This window comes from Melanerpes formicivorus, unplaced genomic scaffold (assembly GCF_026170545.1).
Source record: "Melanerpes formicivorus ecotype bairdi unplaced genomic scaffold, bMelFor1.0.p_v2 SCAF_7, whole genome shotgun sequence".
NCBI lineage: Eukaryota > Metazoa > Chordata > Aves > Piciformes > Picidae > Melanerpes > Melanerpes formicivorus.
Genome location: NW_027142359.1, coordinates 2,399,182 through 2,419,284, shown reverse-complemented (window position 1 = coordinate 2,419,284; position 20,103 = coordinate 2,399,182). Strand labels below are relative to the sequence as shown.

The 20,103-nt window shown below is 49.5% G+C and overlaps 1 protein-coding gene across 1 annotated transcript; it reads left to right on the top strand.

Moving 5' to 3' along the window:
- The first annotated feature begins 3,424 nt into the window (after positions 1 to 3,424).
- DHCR24 (24-dehydrocholesterol reductase) lies at positions 3,425 to 18,968 on the top strand. The gene is made up of 9 exons (XM_068140667.1): positions 3,425 to 3,720; positions 5,796 to 5,951; positions 6,410 to 6,515; positions 7,918 to 8,036; positions 8,128 to 8,391; positions 9,388 to 9,531; positions 11,582 to 11,779; positions 12,791 to 12,969; positions 16,716 to 18,968. The coding sequence occupies exons 1-9, from the start codon at positions 3,490 to 3,492 to the stop codon at positions 16,867 to 16,869; spliced, it is 1,551 nt and encodes a 516-aa protein (XP_067996768.1). The 5' UTR covers positions 3,425 to 3,489; the 3' UTR covers positions 16,870 to 18,968.
- Positions 18,969 to 20,103: the final 1,135 nt, after the last annotated feature.

Sequence of the window (20,103 nt, the reverse complement as noted above, 5' to 3'; positions counted from 1 at the left end):
TCCTCTTACCCCGTGGGTAGACACTATTGTAAAAAGTCCCTCTGCAGCCTTCCTGTAGGATCCCTTCAGTATTGGAAGGCAGCTCTAAGGTCCCCCACAGAGTCTTCTCTTCTCCAGGCTGAACAACCCCAGCTCCCTCAGCCTATCCTCACAGCAGAGGGGCTCCAGCCCCTGGATCATCTTTGTGGCCCTCCTCTGGATTTGTTCCAGCAGATCTGTGTCCCTCAACATCACAGAATCATTTTGGTTGGAAAAGACCTTTAAGGTCAAGTCCAGCCATCATCTCAATCTACAAATTGAAATGAATTAATTGACTGAATTAAGGCTTGCAGCACCTCCCCCCCCCCCCCCCCCCCAAATTCTTTGTTAGTTTTAATAGCCATGAATATTAAAATGCTCCTCCTTTCACCATCCTGACTGCCACTCCACAGCAGCTCTGTGGCAGGCAGTACCAGGGCTGAGAGCCTGAGTGATGAGAAGGGCTTTGAATGCTGTCAATGCTTTTCTTTGGTTCCACTGAATGCCTCCTGATACTTTTCTTACAGAGACAGAAGTTTTCAGCCTGCCTGTGTCTGCAGCTGGGATGCTCTGTGCATCATTATTACCTCTTCTGTGAGGACAGGCTGAGAGAGTTGGGGTTGTTCAGCCTGGAGAAGAGAAGGCTCCAGGGAGACCTTGCACACTTCCAGGACTTAAAGGGGGCCTAAAAGAAAGATGGGGATAAACTTTTGGGCAGGGCCTGTTGATACAGGACAAGGGGTGATGGTTTCAAACTAAAAGAGAGAAGAGTCAGACTCAGACTAGATAGAAGGAAGACATTTTTTATGATGAGAGTGGTGAAACGCTGGCACAGGTTGCCCAGAGAGGTGACAGATGCTCTGCCCCTGGAAACATTCTGGGTCGGGTTGAATGGGGCTATGAGCAACCTGATCTAGTTGAAGATCTCCCTGCTGACTGCAGGAGAGTTGGACTGGATGGTCTTTAAAGGTCCCTTCCCAACCAAACCAGTCTGGGATTCTCTAATTGCATGTCCCTTTTGCACTGTGTCCCTTTTGCACGGTGCCTTTGCACAGTTGTGACTAAGTCCTGCATGGCCATGGACAGAGCCCTGCCCAGCCTCAGCAGGGGGACCTGTGAAGAGCTCTCACCACAGAGGGATGAGTAGGAGATGATTAGCTCCAGCATGGTCAGTGAGGCTCCTCCTCTGCTCTCTGCACTCCACCTACACCAGCACGTGGGGGGTGAACTCCACCAGAGAGCTGATCCAGGCAGGAAAAAAAATGGCTTTAAAACCCAGTCCAAATCTTCAGCCAGATCAGTTCCCCAGCCTGCTCTACTGAGTGACAGCAGAAGCTGTACTGCACAGCATGCCCAGAACAGCACGAGTGGGTGGACAGGATGGCAGGAGCAGGAAGGGGGGAGAAGAAGGGAAGAGGGCTGCTTTTTTTAGGAAGCACTAACAGCTTAAACACACTTAAAATGATAATTTAATTGAGGAGACATGGGATCTTAGCCTTACAAAGATACCAAGGGACTCTAAGCTTTTCAAACCACATTTGCAGATGATGTTTTCCTAAGCCTGCATAGATTGTTGGATGATATTTTGCTCCTATCTAAAATAACTACAATTGAAAAATGTCAGCATTTAAATCATTTGTCTCCCCTCATCCCTGTCTGATGCCTGCATTTTCCATGCTGGCAGCACTAGGTACACAGGCAATTGCACCATAATCTTCCTGGTGATTCACTCCTCTCTTTCACATCACTGGCTTTGAGCTCACCTACCCCATCTTGCTGCCTAGGACCTTACAAAAACAAGAGCAGAGCAGGGAAAACATTATAAACACTTTTTAATGTGTCTTCAGAAAAATATATATATATATCAAAACAGTATTTACACTGAAGGTATAAATATCCCCTTATGAATAAATGATGCTGCTACCCAACGAGCCCTGCACTTCATCTACACTCAGAATAATTATTTAGCTCCTTCAGAGAGGTTAAAATAACCACAGGGCATGGGAAACATCTTTTCATGCATAGTTTCAGTCGGCAGAGAAAATGGCAAACAAAAGCAGATAACATAAATAGATTTGAGAAAGGAAAGAGCTAACAGGCAGAGTAGGGGCAAGTGAAACGAATATAACTCAGCTGGGAATAAATTTAGGCTGGAGACCATCTTCAAGCACCAGAACTGAAAAAAAATGAGAGCAGCCTTTCCATAACAGCAGCGGCACAAAAAGCAAACAGGGTTCAAACCAAAGCCTCCACGCTGTCTGAAGGAGACTACAAGGTGTGGCTGCCTGCCGTAGCTGAGCTCCAGACCTTGAGGCAGCAACTCCTCCCAGTCAGGTGTCCCCAAGTGTCTCCTGTGGCTGCTAAAGGCAAAAGTATTTGTCTTGGTGACAAAGAGGAAGAGGCGCCGTCTGACTCGTTGGTGTGTTACATCACTGTGCTGGCATCCTCACAGAACACCTGGACACCGCACTCTTCTGTGAGCTGGTGGTGCTGTGACAGGGTCTCTGCCCCTCTGGGGTCCCTGGGGCTGCCACTGCCTGCAGGGCACCTCTGCCACCGTCCTCTCAAACTGCTAAACTCTCGGGGGACACATTGTAGCTAAAAGAAAACCTTTCTCTTCCTCACAGACCCTTAGGTATCTTCCTTCGCACAGTTTCATCGTGGAGAGGACTTTCCTGCCGGGGTTTTAGAAAGCAAGCTGTGTTTTGGAGAGGGCTGTCTCTTTCTTCCTTCTAGAAAGTGGCCTGCACGGCGCTTCCGACTTCCTGTTGGGACACAGCTACGCTGCTAGGATCACCGGTACCTAACACACCACCAGCAAGATGCACAAGAGAAGCATGTGGAGGAGTTTTGTTCCTCCCCTCTGGCTCAAAGGCACCAGGGCACAGCCCATTGCCCAGGGGACACTGGCCAGTACAGCACCTCCAACAAAGCCGCCAAGCCCCAGCTATGACTCTGGAGGTCACCTCTGCCTCAGGGCTCGTCCCCCATCTCATAATCCGTCTCCAAACCCGGTGAGGTATCTGACTGTGCCCCCAGCCCCGTTCCCAGCCCCGGCTGGGAGTGTGACATTTCTGTGGGCCCCGTCCCAGTCCTGGCCGGGGGCTCTGGCCGGGGGCCCTGACCGTTGCCCGAGCCCCGTCCCTGCCCCGGCTGGGTCTCCTCCCACTGCCCATAGGGGTAACACCCCAGCGGGGGCCGCGGCCCGGGCGGGGGCCGGCGGCCGGCGGCCGCGGCAGTGAGGGGAGAGCGGGGTTCGCGACGGGGAGCCAATCGGAGCCCTCAGCGCCTGGTCCGATCTCCCCGGAGCTGCCTCATTGGTCGCTCCCCTCCCCTCGCCTCACGGCGGTGGCCAATAGAGGGTGGGCGCGCAGGGGGTGGGGCGTGGCCGGGAGGCGAGCGCGCGAGCGGCGGGCGCGGCATGGCGAGGTCCCGGCGGCCGTGAGGAAGCACGGGGAGACGGCGGTCGCCATGTCGCCGGTGTGGTCGCTGGTGGGGGGGCTGCTGCTGATGCTGCTATGGGTACGGCACCGGGGGCTGGAGGCCGTGCTGGTGCACCACCGCTGGGTCTTCGTCTGCTTCTTCCTCATGCCGCTTTCCATCCTCTTTGACGTCTACTACCAGCTGCGCGCCTGGGCCGTCTGGCGCCTCCACAGCGCCCCGCGGCAGCACGGCCAGCGCGTCCGCAACATCCAGGCGCAGGTGAGGCCGCGGCGGAGACACGCACCCCTCCTGTTCCCGGCCACGAGGGGCGGCTCGGCGGAAGCAGAGCTCTGCCCTCGCTCCCCTCGGCCGGCGCTGCCCCGGGGGGCTGGCGGCGCGGCACCTTCCCCTCTCCCGGGGCGAAACCCGGCCCTGAATCCGGCCGCAGCAGGCGGAGCGGGAAAAGGCGAGCGGCTAAAAGGCAGCGGGTGTTTCTGTCCCCGTGGGGTGTGTCTTTCCGGTCTGAAACTCCTCTCCAAGTTGTGGCGTTACCAGCTGGCGAGCCCGGCTGCGGCTGTCCGGCTGCCGTGACAGCCCCAGAGGTGGGCTGAGGAGCCCCCTGTGCCCCCACACGGCCTAGGCACCCCCTGTGCACCTGTGTGACGTCCCAGTGTCAGTCTTCAAATGGCTGCCGTGATGCCGTCTTGTAATACCCTTTGCATTGTTAGTGCCGAGAGATGACTGCAGGGGAGCCGAAACTTTTCATCCCCACAGCAGAGCAGATGCCTGTAGTGCTTCTGTGCTCTCTGGTATTTATGGTAATGCCGTCACGTCTGCTGCTGTTTTCTTGCTTGTCTCTCACGTTCATTGCAGATGCAGATGGATATTGACGTGCACAGAGCTATTGCAGGGTTTGGGTCAGGGTTTTTATCACCAGCTGCAGCAGCAATTGAGCTTTGAAGAAAATGCTTACAGCTGACGTTTGCTCTCTCAAGTGTTAACCACTGTGGCTTTGCAAAATTGTGGCTTACACAATTTCCTTCTCAACTTTTCTCTCTTTGCCCATTCATTAGCAGGCTCATCATTTTAATTAATGTGGACCTGGCCCTTAGGGACATCATTTACTGTTGACCTTTTAGTGCTGGATGATCTTGGAGGCCTCATCCAGCCAGATACATTCTGTGATTAACCTTCACAGAACTGAGATTATTTGTGCCAGTGCTAATACCTCTCTTAGAGCACAGGTTTTCCTGTGGATTTTTAAAACTTTCATTGTAGTTTTCTGAATCCCATCTCCAATAAAAACCAAACTAAATAACCCCAAATGCTTTTTCTACCTAACTAAATCCTGGTTATTTCATTTAGAAGTTCAGAGAGACTTCCAAAGTGTTGCTACTCAGAGCCATCCAGACTTTTTTACTGGCAGGTGGAATCATAGAACGGTTCAGGGGAGGTTCTCCTCCCCACCTGTTCTGCCCTAGTGAGGCCCCACCTGGAGTATTGCATCCAGTTCTGGGCTCCCCAGTTCAAGAGGAACAGAGATCTGCTGGAGAGAGTCCAACGGAGGGCTACAAGGATGATCAAGGGACTGGAGCACTGCCTGATGAGGAAAGACTGAGAGCCCTGGGGCTGCTGAGTCTGGAGAGGAGAAGACTGAGAGGGGATCTAATCAATGTCTATAAATATCTGAAGGTGTCAGGCAGGAAGGGACAGCCACTGCTCACTTGCACCCCATGATGGAACAGGGGGCGGTGGATGTAAACTACAGCACAGGAAGTTCCACTTCAACGAGAGGAAGAACTTCTTTACTGTGAGGGTCACAGAGCACTGCAACAGGCTGCCCAGAGAGGTTGTGGAGTCTCCTTCTCTGGAGACTTTCAAGCCCCATCTGGATGTGTTCCTGTGCAACCTGTGCTGGATTCTCTGGTCCTGCTCTGGCAGAGGGGTTGGATTGGGTGATCTCCTGAGGTCCCTTTCCAACCCCTAACATCCTGTGAGCCTGTGAATGGTCTGGGTTGGAAGGGACTTCCAAAGGTCGTCTAGTCCAGCCCCCTCTGCAGTCAGCAGGGACTTCCTCAACTAGATTAGATTACCCAGAGGCCTGTCTAGCCTAACCATGACTATCTCCAGGGATGGGGCCCCAAACACCACCCTGGGCAACCTGTTCCAGTGTTCCACCACCTTTGGGGTGCAGAACTTGTTCCTAAGGGTAAGGAGCTCGCTCCTAAACGTGCATGTAGATAACATGCATGTAGAGGAGTAACAGCATTTCTGAACACTTCCAGTGAGGGAAGGATGTCAGTGAGGACACGTGTGTATCTTGCAGCACCAGTTCAGCTGTTTCCTCTTGGCAGGTTCGGGAATGGAAGAAAGAAGGCAGCAAAAGGTACATGTGCACTGGCAGGCCTGGCTGGCTGACTGTGTCCCTGCGTGTTGGCAAGTACAAGAAAATCCATAAGAACATCATGATCAACTTAATGGATGTTCTGGATGTGGACAGTGAAAGACAGGTAACAAATCCATCAGAAAGCTGTCATGATCATGAAGTTTACAGCTTTGTTTTGTTGTTTGTTTTTAAACTGTATGTATAGCTGAAGAGGAGGTGAGATTGCGTAAAGAACAAAGGGTTTGTGTGGCTGTAGGCTCACCAAATTTCAGGTTTCACAACCTGTGCTTGGATCATTCTATCCAAAAAACACAGCATATGGAGTTGCTTAGCTTTTCTGTGCTGGAGCCCAAAAGAGCAGATTGGTTTATGGTTCGGGGGACTGAGCAGCAAGATGTTGAGGCAGAGGAGGAATCACTAAACAGTTTCAACTATTTTTAGCAGTGCTCTTAGGAAAGTGAGTCTCCAAATTCTGGTAACAGATGGAAGTTCAAGACAGCCATATCCTGTCTTTGTTAATGCTGAACACTTAATTAATGTGTGCGTGGGGGGGTGTGGGAATTGGGTTCCTTTGCTCTTTAGGTTGTTCGTGTGGAACCTTTGGTGACCATGGGCCAGCTGACTGCCTACCTGAACCCTATGGGCTGGACTATTCCTGTGGTACCAGAGCTTGATGATCTCACAGTAGGTAAGGGTCATGGTGACAAGAGACTCACTGGTTGTTGTGAAGCAGTGACACGTTGCCTTATTTCCAAGGTTCCAGAAATGGAAACTTAAGGCCTGTTGGGGTATTTATGTTATAAGCACTTCCTGGTTTGGTTGGTTGTGTTAAATGGACTTGAAAGTCGTGCCCAGAGCTGAAAAGAGGAGGCTTTGTTCTCCTAAACCACCTTCATTTTACAGTGTGTTGCATTTCATAGAATCAACCAGGTTAGAAAAGACCTCAGGGATCAGCAAGAGCTGCCAAACAGAGAGGGACCTGGGGCTGCTGATTGACAGCCACCTAAACATGAGCCAGCAGTGTGCCCAGGTGGCCAAGAAGGCCAACGGCATCCTGGCCTGCATTAGGAGTAGTGTGGCCAGCAGGAGGAGGGAAGTCATTGTGCCCCTGGACTCTGCTTTGGTTAGGCCACACCTTGAGTCCTGTGTCCAGTTCTGGGCCCCTCAGTTTAAGAAGGACATCGAAACACTTGAATGTGTCCAGAGAAGGCTGGTGAGAGGCCTTGAGCACAGCCTTATAAGGAGAGGCTGAGGGAGCTGGGATTGTTTAGCCTGGAGAAGAGGAGGCTCAGGGGAGACCTCATTGCCCTCTACAACTACCTGAAAGGTGGTTGTGGCCGGGAAGGGGTTGGTCTCTTCTCTCAAGCAACCAGCACCAGAACAAGAGGACACAGTCTCAAGCTGCACCAGGGCAAGTTTAGGCTGTAGGTGAGGAGAAAATTCTTCACAGAGAGAGTTATTAGCCATTGGAATGTGCTGCCCAGGGAGGTGGTGGAGTCACCGTCCCTGGAAGTGTTCAAGAGGGAATTTGACATGGCACTTGGTGCCATGGTCTAGTCATGGGGTCTGTGGTGACAGGTTGGACTTGATGATCTTTGAGGTCTCTTCCAACCTTAGTGATACTGTGATACTGTGATCAAGTCCAACCTATTACCTACGACCTAACACCTCACAACAACTAAACCATGGCTTTTAGTGCCCCTGTACTCTGCATTGGTTAGGCCACACCTTGAGTACTGTGTCCAGTTCTGGGCCCCTCAATTTAAGAAGGACATTGAAACACTTGAATGTGTCCAGAGAAGGGCAGTGAGGCTGGTAAGAAGCCTCGAGCACAAGCCCTGTGAGGAGAGGCTGAGGGAGCTGGGATTGTTTAGCCTGGAGAAGAGGAGGCTCAGGGGAGACCTCATTGCCCTCTACAACTACCTGAAAGGACGTTGTAGGCAGGTGGGGGTTGGTCTCTTCTCCCAGGCAGCCAGCACCACAACAAGAGGACACAGTCTCAAGCTGTGCCAGGGGAAGTTTAGGCTGGAGGTGAGGAGAAAGTTCTTCTCAGAAAGAGTAATGTGATTTGTTTTGTGCTCTCTTGCTAGGTGGCCTGATCATGGGGACCGGCATTGAGTCTTCATCCCACATCTATGGACTTTTTCAACACACCTGCGTGGCCTATGAACTTGTTCTTGCTGATGGAAGCCTTGTGAGATGCTCACCAGTAAGACAAACTGTTATTTTGCTATCATTTACAATGTGGTTTGACAGTTACCAGTATGGATGTGTGATTGAGTATGACGTACTTTTTGCAGACTGAAAATTCAGACCTATTTTATGCAGTGCCTTGGTCTTGTGGTACTCTGGGTTTCCTGGTTGCAGCAGAAATAAAAATGATCCCTGCCAAGAAATATGTCAGATTGCATTACCAGCCTGTGAGAGGACTGCAGAAGATTTGTGAAAAGTTTGCTGAAGAGTCTAAGAGAAAGGAGAACAGTTTTGTGGAAGGACTCGTGTATTCTTTGGAGGAAGCAGTCATCATGACAGGAGTCTTGACTGATGAAGCTGAGCAAAGCAAGGTAACTAAAGGGAAGTTACTCACCAAGTGAAAAAATACCCCCAAGGTTCAAATAAAGCTATATTGCATGCCGAGAAACACAGAATCATTGTAAGATTGGAAGAGTCTCTTAACCACGGGATTACAAGTTAGGTCTGTCCAGCAGAATAGTTCAACTTGTAGCTCTTTGCTGCTGCAGCAGACTCTGTACTGTAAATCTCCTCAATCAAGGAGAAATGACCCACTGATTTAATTATTATAGCAAATAATCAGCCTACAGCCTTTTTATAGAAGGATTAGGGTTGGAAGGGACCTGAAGGATCATCTAGTTCCTACCCCCCTGCCATGGGCACAGGCACCTCACACTAGATCAGGTTGCTCATGGCCCCATCCAGCCTGGCCTTAAAAACCCCCAGGGGTGAGGCTTCCACCACCTCCCTGGGCAACCTGTTTCATTGCAGCACCTATGGAGGAAGAGAAGTCACTTCCCTCATACACAGAACACTGCTGGTTTACACTGCAGTTAGGTATTCAGAGGAGCTCTTACACTGCAGTTTATTATCCAGAGGAGCTCTTACACTGCAGTTAGTTATTCAGAGGAGCTCTTCCCCCAGTAGGCTTTTAATACAGTTTGTATTTGTAAAACACACCAGGGACATGCTGCCTGTTCACTGCAGCCCTCAACCTGGATATTTCCATGAGACTTTGAATGATGAGTTGAGGGCTTGGTATTTTAGGAATCCAGTTCTGCCACGTTCATGATCTCTTGATTAAGCTGATAACAGGCAAGCCTTGCAAGCCTTACTTAAAGTGAAACAGCAAGAAAGGTAAGGAGGAGCCATTTGTGTGGAAAAATGAAGGCTCCCTGGGTCTCTTCTGACAGCCTCATTCAAAGTGTCACAGCAGGTACAGCACTGATTGCTCACAATAAAGGAGTTTGGGGACGTACTCAGTGTTGCTTTGAGGTGTATCTGTTCCCCATGGTGGTGTCTGCTAATGAGTGCACATTCTCTTGTAGGTAAACAGAATTGGTAACTACTACAAGCCATGGTTCTTTAAGCATGTGGAGCAGTATTTGAAAGAGGACAGGACTGGAACAGAGTACATTCCCTCCAGACATTACTACCACAGGCACACACGCAGTATCTTCTGGGAACTCCAGGTAAGACCAGTTCCAAAACTAAAATAACACCTGCAGGAAGGAGCTCTGCTCTCTCCCAGTGTGGGCACAGTGTACCTCCTTCCCTTGGCCACACAACTGTCTTTCCTGTCAGGAATAAATCGTAGAATGGTTAGGGTTGGAAGGGACCTCAAGGATCATCCTGTTCCAACCCCCCTGCCATGGGCAGGGACACCTCACACTACATCGGGTTAATCACAGCCACTGCCAGCCTGGCCTTAAAACCCTCCAGGGAAGAGGCTTCCACCACCTCCCTGGGCAACCTCTTCCAGTGTCTCACCTCTCTCATGGGGAAGAACTTCTTCCTAACATCCAATCTGAATCTACCCATTTCTAGATTTGCTCCATTCCCCCCAGTCCTATCACTCCCTGACACCCTACAAAGTCCCTCCTCAGCTTCCTTGTAGCCCCCTTCAGATCCTGGAAGGCCACAAGAAGGTCTCCTTGGAGCCTTCTCTTCTGCAGACTGAATAGCTCCAACTCTGTCAGTCTGTCTCCATAGCAGAGGAGCTCCAGCCCTCTGATCATCCTTGTGGCCCTTCTCTGGACATCTTCCAGCACCTCCAGATCCTTCTTGTAATAGGAGCTCCAGAAGTGGACACAGTACTCCAGGTGGGGTCTCACCAGCGTGGGGTAGAGGGGGAGAATCACCTCCCTCAACCTGCTGGCCACACTTCTCTTGATGCAGCCCAGGCTCTGGTTGGCTTTCTGTGCTGCAAGTGCACACCAGTGGCTCACGTTGAGCTCATCCACCTCCAAGTTCATTTTTTTCAGGGCTGCTCTCAAGCCAATTCCTGCCCTGCCTATATATAGAGTGAAGTTTATGGGAAATGGAAAAATCCTTCATTTGGGCAAAAGAAATCCAAAGGCACTTCTTTCCATACAGTCATAGAATCACTGAGGCTGAGAAAGACCTTTAAGATCATCATATATAAGGCATTAGGTCATAACCTCCTGATTTCTCTTTTATTGCTTTTCTGAACTTAAACCTTAAGTACATACTGCAGTGTTAAGCTTTTACAGCTACCAAAGTTATTACCAAAGACAGACAATGGGAAAATAACATGAATGTGAAACTGGCTGAAAGTTTGCCCTGCCTAAGCTCAACAACAGTAATTATGCAGTAGGGTCATTACTTTGAATTTCTTAAATGTATTTACTGTGGTGTGCCTTTACATAAAACTTCATTTGGCATTGTGTCATATTCCTTTTGCTCCATTTTGAATCTCTGGAGTGAGATACTGAGTTCTTTCATGTCCCAGAGAAAAAACCTCAGAGATCATCTACTCCACCCTCCCTGCCATGGGCAGAGACACCTCTCAAGTAGCCTCAGCTGCTCAAGGCCTTATCCAGCCTGGCCTTCAACATCCCCAGGGAGGAGGCATCCACAGCGTCCCTGGGCAGCCTATTGCAGAGTCTCACCACCCTCCTACTGAAGAACTTCTTCCTAAGATCCAGTCTCACTCTACTTCCCCTCAGCTTTAAACCATTCCCCCTTGTCCTGTCTATACACATCCTCATGAAGAGTCCCCCTTCCCATAGGATCCCTTCAGGTACTGGAAGGCAGCTCTAAGGTCCCCCTGGAGTCTTCTCCTCTCCAGAGTGAGCAACTCCAGCTCCCTTAGGTCCCTCATGGCAGAGGTGCTCCAGCCCTTGACTCATCTTTTGTTTAGCAGAAGCATCAGCAGTTAACATCAGATTGGATGTTAGGAAGAAGTTCTTCCCCATGAGGGTGGTGAGACACTGGAGCAGGTTGCCCAGGGAGGTGGTGGAAGCCACATCCCTGGAGGTTTTTCAGGCCAGGCTGGATGTGGCTGTGAGCAACCTGCTGTAGTGTGGGGTGTCCCTGGCCATGACAGGGGGGTTGGAACTGGCTGATCCTTGAGGTCCCTTCCACCCCTGACAATTCTATGATTTGATTCTATGACTCATTGAAAATCTGACTTAATGCTGCTCTGAGCATCCTGAAGTGTTATCTTTTGGCTCTCTTACATGCTCCTCAGTCCCATCCATTTTTCTCCCCTCTTTGCAGGACATCATTCCCTTTGGCAATAACCCTGTTTTCCGTTACCTGTTTGGCTGGATGGTTCCTCCCAAAATCTCTCTGTTGAAGCTCACCCAAGGGGAAGCCATCCGGAAGCTGTACGAGCAGCACCACGTCGTGCAGGACATGCTGGTGCCCATGAAGAGCCTTGAGAAATCCATCCAAACCTTCCATGATGACCTTCATGTAAGAACATGGGGTTGTAAAACACTCTGTGTGGTGAGAGCTGTGATTGTGGATCCTGATAATCTGCCTGTGGAAAAGGTTCTTCTTGTACCCTGGGGACTGCTCTGCTTTCCGAGTCCTTGGTGCAGGGCTGCAGGAAAAAAATGAGCAGAGCAAACAGAAAAGACCTTAAAGGGATTCAAACTTTAGTTGAAGCCCAAGGCTTGTACAAATATGATTTTTTTTTTCACTTAGTAAATCCTGAACTGATTCCCACCTGTGGGAATTTAATTTCCCTTCCTGAATTTGTTTCAGCTGGTGTAAGAAGTACAGAGTTGGCCATTTCCAAGTTTGGACTGACCTGGAAAAAGGAAACCTTGTTATCTTTTTCACTCCTAGTGTTGTTCAGTTGTTGCTTTGGGATTGGGGACTTTTTTTTCCTCTTTTATTTCAGCTGTTTGAGGGGGAGGAGATGTACTGCTAGGAGGACACAGCACACTTTCTCAGCATCTCAATCTGTTGGTGTTACTGTCATTAGAAAGTGCAGCTGAGAGCCCCAGCAAGAGCTGTGCAGCTTCCAGTCCCAAACGGAGAAGAAATCCTCTTAGATCTTCACTTTGTCATCATACTAAGAGATAGCTCAAAGGATTCTGTTAAACATAAGCACACTTTCTGAGCACCTCAATCTGTTGGTGTTGCTGTCATTAGAAAGTGCAGCTGAGAACCCCAGCAAGGGCTGCGCAGATTGCAGTCCCAAACGGAGAAGAAGTCCTCGTAGGTCTTCACTTTGTCATCTTACTAAGAGATAGCTCAAAGGATTGTCTTGTTAAACATAAGCACACTTTCTGAGCACCTCAATCTGTCGGTGTTACTGTCATTAGAAAGTGTAGCTGGGAGCCCCAGCAAGAGCTGTGCAGCTTCCAGTCCCAAATGGAGAAGAAATCCTCTTAGATCTTAATTTTGTCATCTTACTAAGAGATAGCTCAAAGGATTGTCTTGTTAAACATAAGTGATCAGGTGTTTTCTTTGCAGGTGTACCCTCTTTGGTTATGTCCTTTCATATTGCCTAATAATCCTGGTATGGTCCACCCAAAAGGAGATGAAGCAGAACTCTACGTGGATATAGGAGCTTACGGAGAGCCCAAAAGGAAACAGTTTGAAGCCAGGGCTTCAATGAGGCAGATGGAGAAGTTTGTAAGAAGTGTGCATGGGTAAGGATTCCCACTCTTTGGAACAGGCATAATGCCATAGAACTTACACCTGTGTGGTTTAATTGCAGTTGTTTGATCCCACACAACTTTAATATTGCCATCATTTAACAACCACAGTAACTGAAAGCTAACTTCATTCCTAATTGTGATGTTTTGACTTCCAAGCATGACTTTACTCTTGCTACTTGATTGCAAAACCAAGCAAGTGAGCACTGTGGCTGAAGTTCCTGCAGTGGAATTGGAAGCTAGGTAGCTTCAGATCTCCTGTGTGTCCTTTCAGCTCTGGGAGTGGAGTCTCTGCTGCAACAAAATGCATGCAGCCAGGTGCAGATATCCCCTGGCAGGTGTAGGTGTGAGTCAGTGACTGTTCCCAGCAAGGCTGGCTAGCAGAGTCCTCAGGAGAGCAGCCACCCAGTTTGCACACTGCAGCTGCCTTGTCCAAAACCGTTCAGCTCAGGGGCAAACCAAGCATTCCACAGTCCCTCCAGAAATCCCACAAGGCTGCTTACAATTTGGACAGCCTCTCCGCCTGCCCTTGGGATTGTTTTGCTCTCCGCAGTCCTTGCAGCATTGTGCCACAGCCCTGCCCTGTCCTTGCAGAGGGAGGCCAGCCTTGGCTCTCTCCTGCAGTCCCTCTGTGCTGGTGGCAGCCTTCCCTCCCTCATAACTTGTGCTTCCTTTTGCCTGCTCCGATTCCTATCACACAGGACCGTGGTAGGCGTCAGCTCTGTGCCCACCATCTGTCACGGGCTCGTGCCAGCCTCATTTGCTGTAGTAGTGTCAGTGGAGAAGCAGTTAGAGGCTTGTTTCTCAGGAACAAAAACAACTACAGGGTATTTTTACACCATCAGGATGATTTATCCACATTGCTGGTTTGACCTACTTCTCAGTCTAACAGTCACTATATCCCATGTGGCTGAGCAGCCATGGTGAGGCTGCCTCAAGATGATTTTGAGGAGTGCTGAGTGACTTCAGCTGCAATAAAGGGTCTGCCGGAGAACAAAGCAACTCAAACACAGTCCTAAGCTTTTATTTTGATTAAGCTTTTAATTACAGCTCTTTACCAATACAGATTTGTGTCTCTCTCTACCTATCACTGGGAAATGAGCAGTGGAGTTTTGTAATCAGACACAACAGCAGAGTTTTAAGCAAGAGCTGGTGTTTCACTGCTGTGCTCTGATGCCAGCTGTGTTTCAAAGTGCAGAGTGCAAACATGAGGAAGATTGCACAGCTAAATACAGGTTTCACTGCTTGTTGGGAATGGGCCTTGAGCCAGCAATGTGCCCTGGTGGCCAGGAAGCCCAATGGCAGCCTGGGGTGTGTTAGAAGGGCTGTGGCAAGCAGGTCCAGAGAGGTTCTCCTGCCCCTCTGCTCTGCTCTGGGGAGGCCACATCTGGAATATTGTGTCCAGTTCTGGGCTCCTCAGTTCAAGAAGGACCTCAGGGAACTGCTTGAAAGAGTCCAGCACAGAGCCACAAAGATGCTGAAGGGAAAGGAACATCTCCCTGCTGAGGAAAGGCTGAGGGAGCTGGGGCTTTGCTTGGAGTAAAGGAGCCTGGGGGGTGACCTCATTCATGTTTATAAAGATGTGCAGGGCAGTGCCAGGAGGATGGGGCCAGGCTCTGCTCAGTGGTGTCCAATGGTAGGACAAGGGGCGGTGGGTGCAAGCTGGAGCAGAGGAGGTTCCACATGAACAGAAGGGAAAACCTTTTACCTATGAGGGTGATAGAGCCCTGGAACAGGCTGCCTGGAGATGTTGTGAAGTCTCCTCTGGAGACATTCAAAACCTGCCTGGATGTGTTCCTGTGTGACCTGTCCTGAATGCTCCTTCTCTGGCAGGTGGGTTGGACTGGATGATCTTTTGAGGTCCCTTCCAACCCCTAACATTCTGTGATTGTGTGACCTTTGTCACACTGTGCTTCGTTTACACTATACATTTATCTTCTCAGCCTGCTCTGATTTGGCAGGCTTTTGCTTTCCCAGTTATATTCTCAACCCCAGTTCAATGATACCTTTAAGAGGTCAAAGAACCTGTTGTTATGTTTGCTGGGAGAGCATTTTTTAACAAGGGCTGATCCATGGATCATAAGACAAACTGAAAAGAAATACTTTGTAATTAGAAGCTGGAATGAAATGGTTTTGAATCACAGAAAAAATGAAAAGCAGGCTTTCAGAAACAGCTGGGAAAGTATTGGCTGAGGAAAGTTTAGGTTGTGGGTGGGTTTTGGTGCAAAGGGGCCACACACTTGATTTGGAGCAACTTTTGAAGTTCTCTCTAGACTGAGTTTCTGAGAACACCACTTGTTGGAATACAAGTTACAGATCTGGCTGCACGTGGTTAGGATCATAGAATCACAGAATGGTCTCAGTTGGAAGGGACCTCCAGAGGTCATCTAGTCCAACCTCTCCTGTAGTCAGCAGGGACATGCTCCACTAGATCAGGTTGCTCAGAGCCTTGTGGAGCCTGGCTCTGAATGTCTCTAGGGATGGGGCCTCAACTGCCTCCCTGGGCAGCCTGTTCCAGTGTTCCACCACCCTCATGGTGCAGAATAGAATAGAATAGAATAGACCAAACCAGACCAGCTTAGAAGAGACCTTCAAGATCATCGCATCCAACCCATCATCCAACACCACCTAATCAACTAAACCATGCAACCAAGCACCCTGTCAAGTCTCCTCCTAAACACCTCCAATGATGGTGACTCCACCACCTCTCTGGGCAGCCCATTCCAATGGGCAATCACTCTCTCTGTGTAGACTTTCTTCCTAACCTCCATCCTAAACCTCCCCTGGTGCAGCCTGAGACTGTGTCCTCTTGTTCTAGTGCTGGTTGCCTGGGAGAAGAGACCAACCTCTCCCTGTCTACAACCTCCCTTCAGGTAGTTGTAGAGAGCAATAAGGTCTCCCCTGAGCCTCCTCCTCTCCAGGCTAAGCAGCCCCAGCTCCCTCAGCCTCTCCTCACAGGGCTTGTGTTCCAAACCCCTCCCCAGATTTGTTACCCTCCTCTGGACTCGTTCCAGCAACTCAACATCCTTCCTAAACTGAGGGGCCCAGAACTGGACACAGTACTCAAGGTGTGGCCTAACCACTGCAGTGTACAGGGGCAGAATGACCTCCCTGCTCCTGCTGGCCACACTGTTCCTGAACTTAACCTTATTCCTAATATCCAATCTAAGTCTCCTCTTCTAATTTCCAACCATCGCCCTTCCAAACCTGAACCACTCTTTACACAATTTTTTTTGAGCCCTTCTCCTTTTCTCTTTGCAGTGACAAAAACTAATGAAGGAATCAAAATGTTGTTGACTACAGAAGTGTCCTGAGCTACACTTTAAAAGCAAGCTTTTTAAACTGCTTGCTTAGCCCACCTTCCCCTTCACCACAACAGCTGTAGCAGTATTCTGCTCTGTTCACCATTACAGAGCATTTCCTCTTGGGAAAAGAAATGATGGTGATGTAAAATCCAGAAAATGTGAGAGTTTGTGTGTGCCCAAGCACAATCCATGTGAGCAGTTGCATTTGCTTCTCAAAAAGCATCTCTGGTGGGGTTTGTGGTTCACAGAATCACAGAAAGGTAGGGGTTGGAAGGGACCTCCCTTGATCATCCAGTCCAACCGCCCTGCCAAAGCAGGATCACCTAGAGGTTGAGTGTTTGCTGTATTCATGCCTTACCCTGAATGCTGATGTTCTGTTCCAGGTCTTGTGGCACAATTCCTGCTGAATGTGTCTGTTTTGTTTCTCCCCTCCAGTTTCCAGATGCTGTATGCTGATTGCTATATGACCCGGGAGGAGTTCTGGGATATGTTTGACGGCTCCTTGTACCACAAGCTGAGGGAGGAGATGAATTGCAAGGATGCCTTTCCAGAAGTGTATGACAAAATCTGCAAAGCTGCAAGGCACTGAGCTTGGGTGACCTAATCAAGCAATCAGGGAAAGATGAATTTTACCTATAGCTAGTCAAGATATATCCTTTAAACCAACCAACAAACAAAAAAGCTTTATTGCTCTCCAAATAAGCTCCTTCCCCTCGATGTTTGAAGAGATGAATTCCTGCTTTATACTTTTATGTTCAGTATTTCTTTGGGGGTTTAAAACCCCATTTTCCATATTTCTTTGGGGGTTTTAAACCCCATTCTCCAAACTCAGAAGTGATTGTTTCTAAGAGATCTCACGTGCTAGCCTTTGTTATCTGACGTAGGTGAGCTCACCTGTTTCCAAGTGGTGCAACAGCAAACGGTTGTCTGAGGATTGACTGGAGGGACCCCAGCTGTATGCTATAGCTGTGGCTGAGCATGACTATTGGAAATGGTAGGGGAGGGCTCAGAAATAGGTGCCAAAGCTGAAAGCATTGTCAAATGAATGATGGTGTTAAAGCCACTTGCCTCCCGTGGGGAACCCGTAGGACAGCTCAGCGATGGTACCACACGGTGCTGTGCTGCCGCTGTCCTACTGTGCCATCAGCTCAGCAGAGCACTGGAACTCCCTGACAGTGACAGTTTCAGTTTCAAACCTGAGCACTGGTGGGGGGGGAGGTGAGGAAAATGCTTTTTACTTGTGCCTGTCAGATTTGTACTGATTTTTTGGTTATGAAGTGTTAAGTGGATGTAGGTTTTAGGTATTTTGTAACTGGCTAACAGTGCCCCCAAAATATCAATGTTCTGGCTTTGCAGACTACTGAAGAAATTGCTGCTATTTCCTGTAGCCAAGCTTTAATTTCAGTTTTTACTCCTTGTGGATGTGTTTATTTGGATTTTTGGGGTGGGGGTGGGTGGTGTTTTGAGGGGGTTTGGTTGTTGCTTAATTTTAGTGCCTTATACATACTCAGTTGGAGGAAGACGTGGGTTGTATCAGACCAGTCCGAAGAGGAAGTCAGGGCTCCGTTTAGAGCATGTTGGCTGTGGACAGGGAGAGCTCTCCTTGTGACTCTCAATACACACAGGCCTTTGGTTCTGGCTCGAGTGACCTTTTTTTGCTTTCTGTTGTAGCTGGAGTAGGTTGATAGGCTTTGTAAAAGGACTGTTTCAGTCACCTGGAGAGGAATACCAGCAGAGAGTGCTGCTGGGTTCCTTTCTGCTGCTCGCTGGTGAGAAGGGCACAGTCACTTCAAGTGCAGAAGTGGGGGAACGTTTTGACCCTGTAGCCAAAAAACCCCCCCATGGTTCAGAACCAACCCTGTGTCTTGTCCAAGCAGTACTTAAAGCTGTTACTTGAAACCTTACTGATCTTGAGGGAGAAGAAAGTCATTTTCTTGAGGCTTGGGTAGCAGGAAGTTTTTCAACAGTTCCCAGAGGGAGGCATGACTTTTATATGAGTGCTAAACCAATGATTTTATTTATTGATAGATGGATGTTTGTAGTCCAGATGAAACCAATGATAAAGCAGTGACAAGAAGCAGCTTGGCCTGTTGCTCAGTGGTGTGTGCTGGGCAAGTTGTGTGCAAATCAGGTACCCCCTTAGAACCCGCCACCCGCCGCGAGGGCCTGGGAGCAGGAACAGCCTGCCGAGGGGAGACGCAGCCAGCGCAGAGCCTGTGTCAGTGATCCAGGGGAGTCTGCTACACCCTGCCAGGCTTTGGGGTGCACAGGAAGGCAAACGCTGCTTCCTGGGGTGTAACCTGCCCTCCTGCCCCTGCCAGGGAAGCGGCGCAGGAGTCCTTTCTCTGTCCCTGGGGCAATGCCATGGTTTAGCCCAGTGACAGTGAGATAGCCTGCGGAGAGCACGAGGGGGCTTGGCTAGCTCTGAAAGGGCAACATTGAAGTGCTGGAGGATATGCAAATCCCTTTCCTTAGGCCATGTTTCTCTCACTTATGTACTGATGATCTTTAGGTATGCACTGTGTTTGTTTGTGGGATTTTGTTGGTTTTTTTCACTCTTTAATTTATTGGCAAATGCTGTTTTGAGGTGATTGGGTGCTGTCCCTTGTGCCTGTCACACACCTGCATAATGGCTGTGGCTCTTCATTTTTGGTTGTACAGGCTGTTCAAATAAAGATCTATCCAGCACACTGGCCTACCTGCTGTCTTTCAGTTCACTCAATCACAGAATGTTAGGGACTGGAAGGGTCCTCCAGAGATCATCCAGTCCAACCCCTTTGCCAGAGCAGGATCACTTATGCCATGTCACACAGGAACACATCCAGGCAGGTCTTGAATATCTCCAGAGAGGGAGACTCCACAAGCCCCACGGGCAGCCTGTTCCAGTGCTCTGTCACCCTCAAGGTGAAATAATTCTTCCTCACATTTCCATGGAGCTTCCTTTGCCTCAACTTCCACCATTGCCCCTTGTCCTGTCATTGGGCATCACCCAGCAGAGCCTGGCTCTATCCTCTTGGCACTCACCCTGCACATCTTTAGAAACATTAATGAGGTCACCCCTCAGGCTCCTCCAAACTAAAGAGCCCTCAGCTCCCTCAGTCTCTCCTGATAAGGAAGATGTTCCACTCCCTTAATAATTTTTGTGGCTCTGTACTGGACTCTTTCAAGCAGTTCCCTGAGGGGCCCAGAACTGGACACAATACTCCTGATGTGGCTTCACCAAGGCAGACTAGAGAGGGAGGAGAACCTCTCTTGACCTAGTGACCACCCCCCCTTCTAATACCATCCTTTTCTAATACAACCCAGGACTGATTGCTTAGATTTCAGCACTTTCCTGCATCATTTCTTGCACTTAATAACGGTCATTGCTGCTAGTGGTCACCTTGCTGCAAGCGTTGCTACAAGCTGCTGTCTGGGTAAGAGGACAGTGGTGGTCAACGGTGCCAAGTCCAGCTGGAGAGCTGCAACTAGAGGAGTCCCCCAGGCATCAGTGCTGGATCCAGTCCTGTTCAACATCTTCATCAATGACACTGATGAGGGGACAGACAGTGTCTGCTCAGCAGGTTTGCTGAGGATACCAAACTGGCTGAAGGCTGTGCAGCCATTCAGAAAGACCTGGACAGTCTGAGAGCTGGGCAGACAAGAACCTAATGAGGTTCAACAAGGACAGGGGCAGAGTCCTGCACCTGGGAAGGAAGAATAAACTGCAGCAGTACAGGTTGGGAGGTGATCTGCTGGAGAGCAGCCCTGTGGAGAAGGACCTGGGAGTCCTGGTGGACAAGTTCTGCATGGGACAGCAATGTGCCCTTGTGGCCAAGAAGGC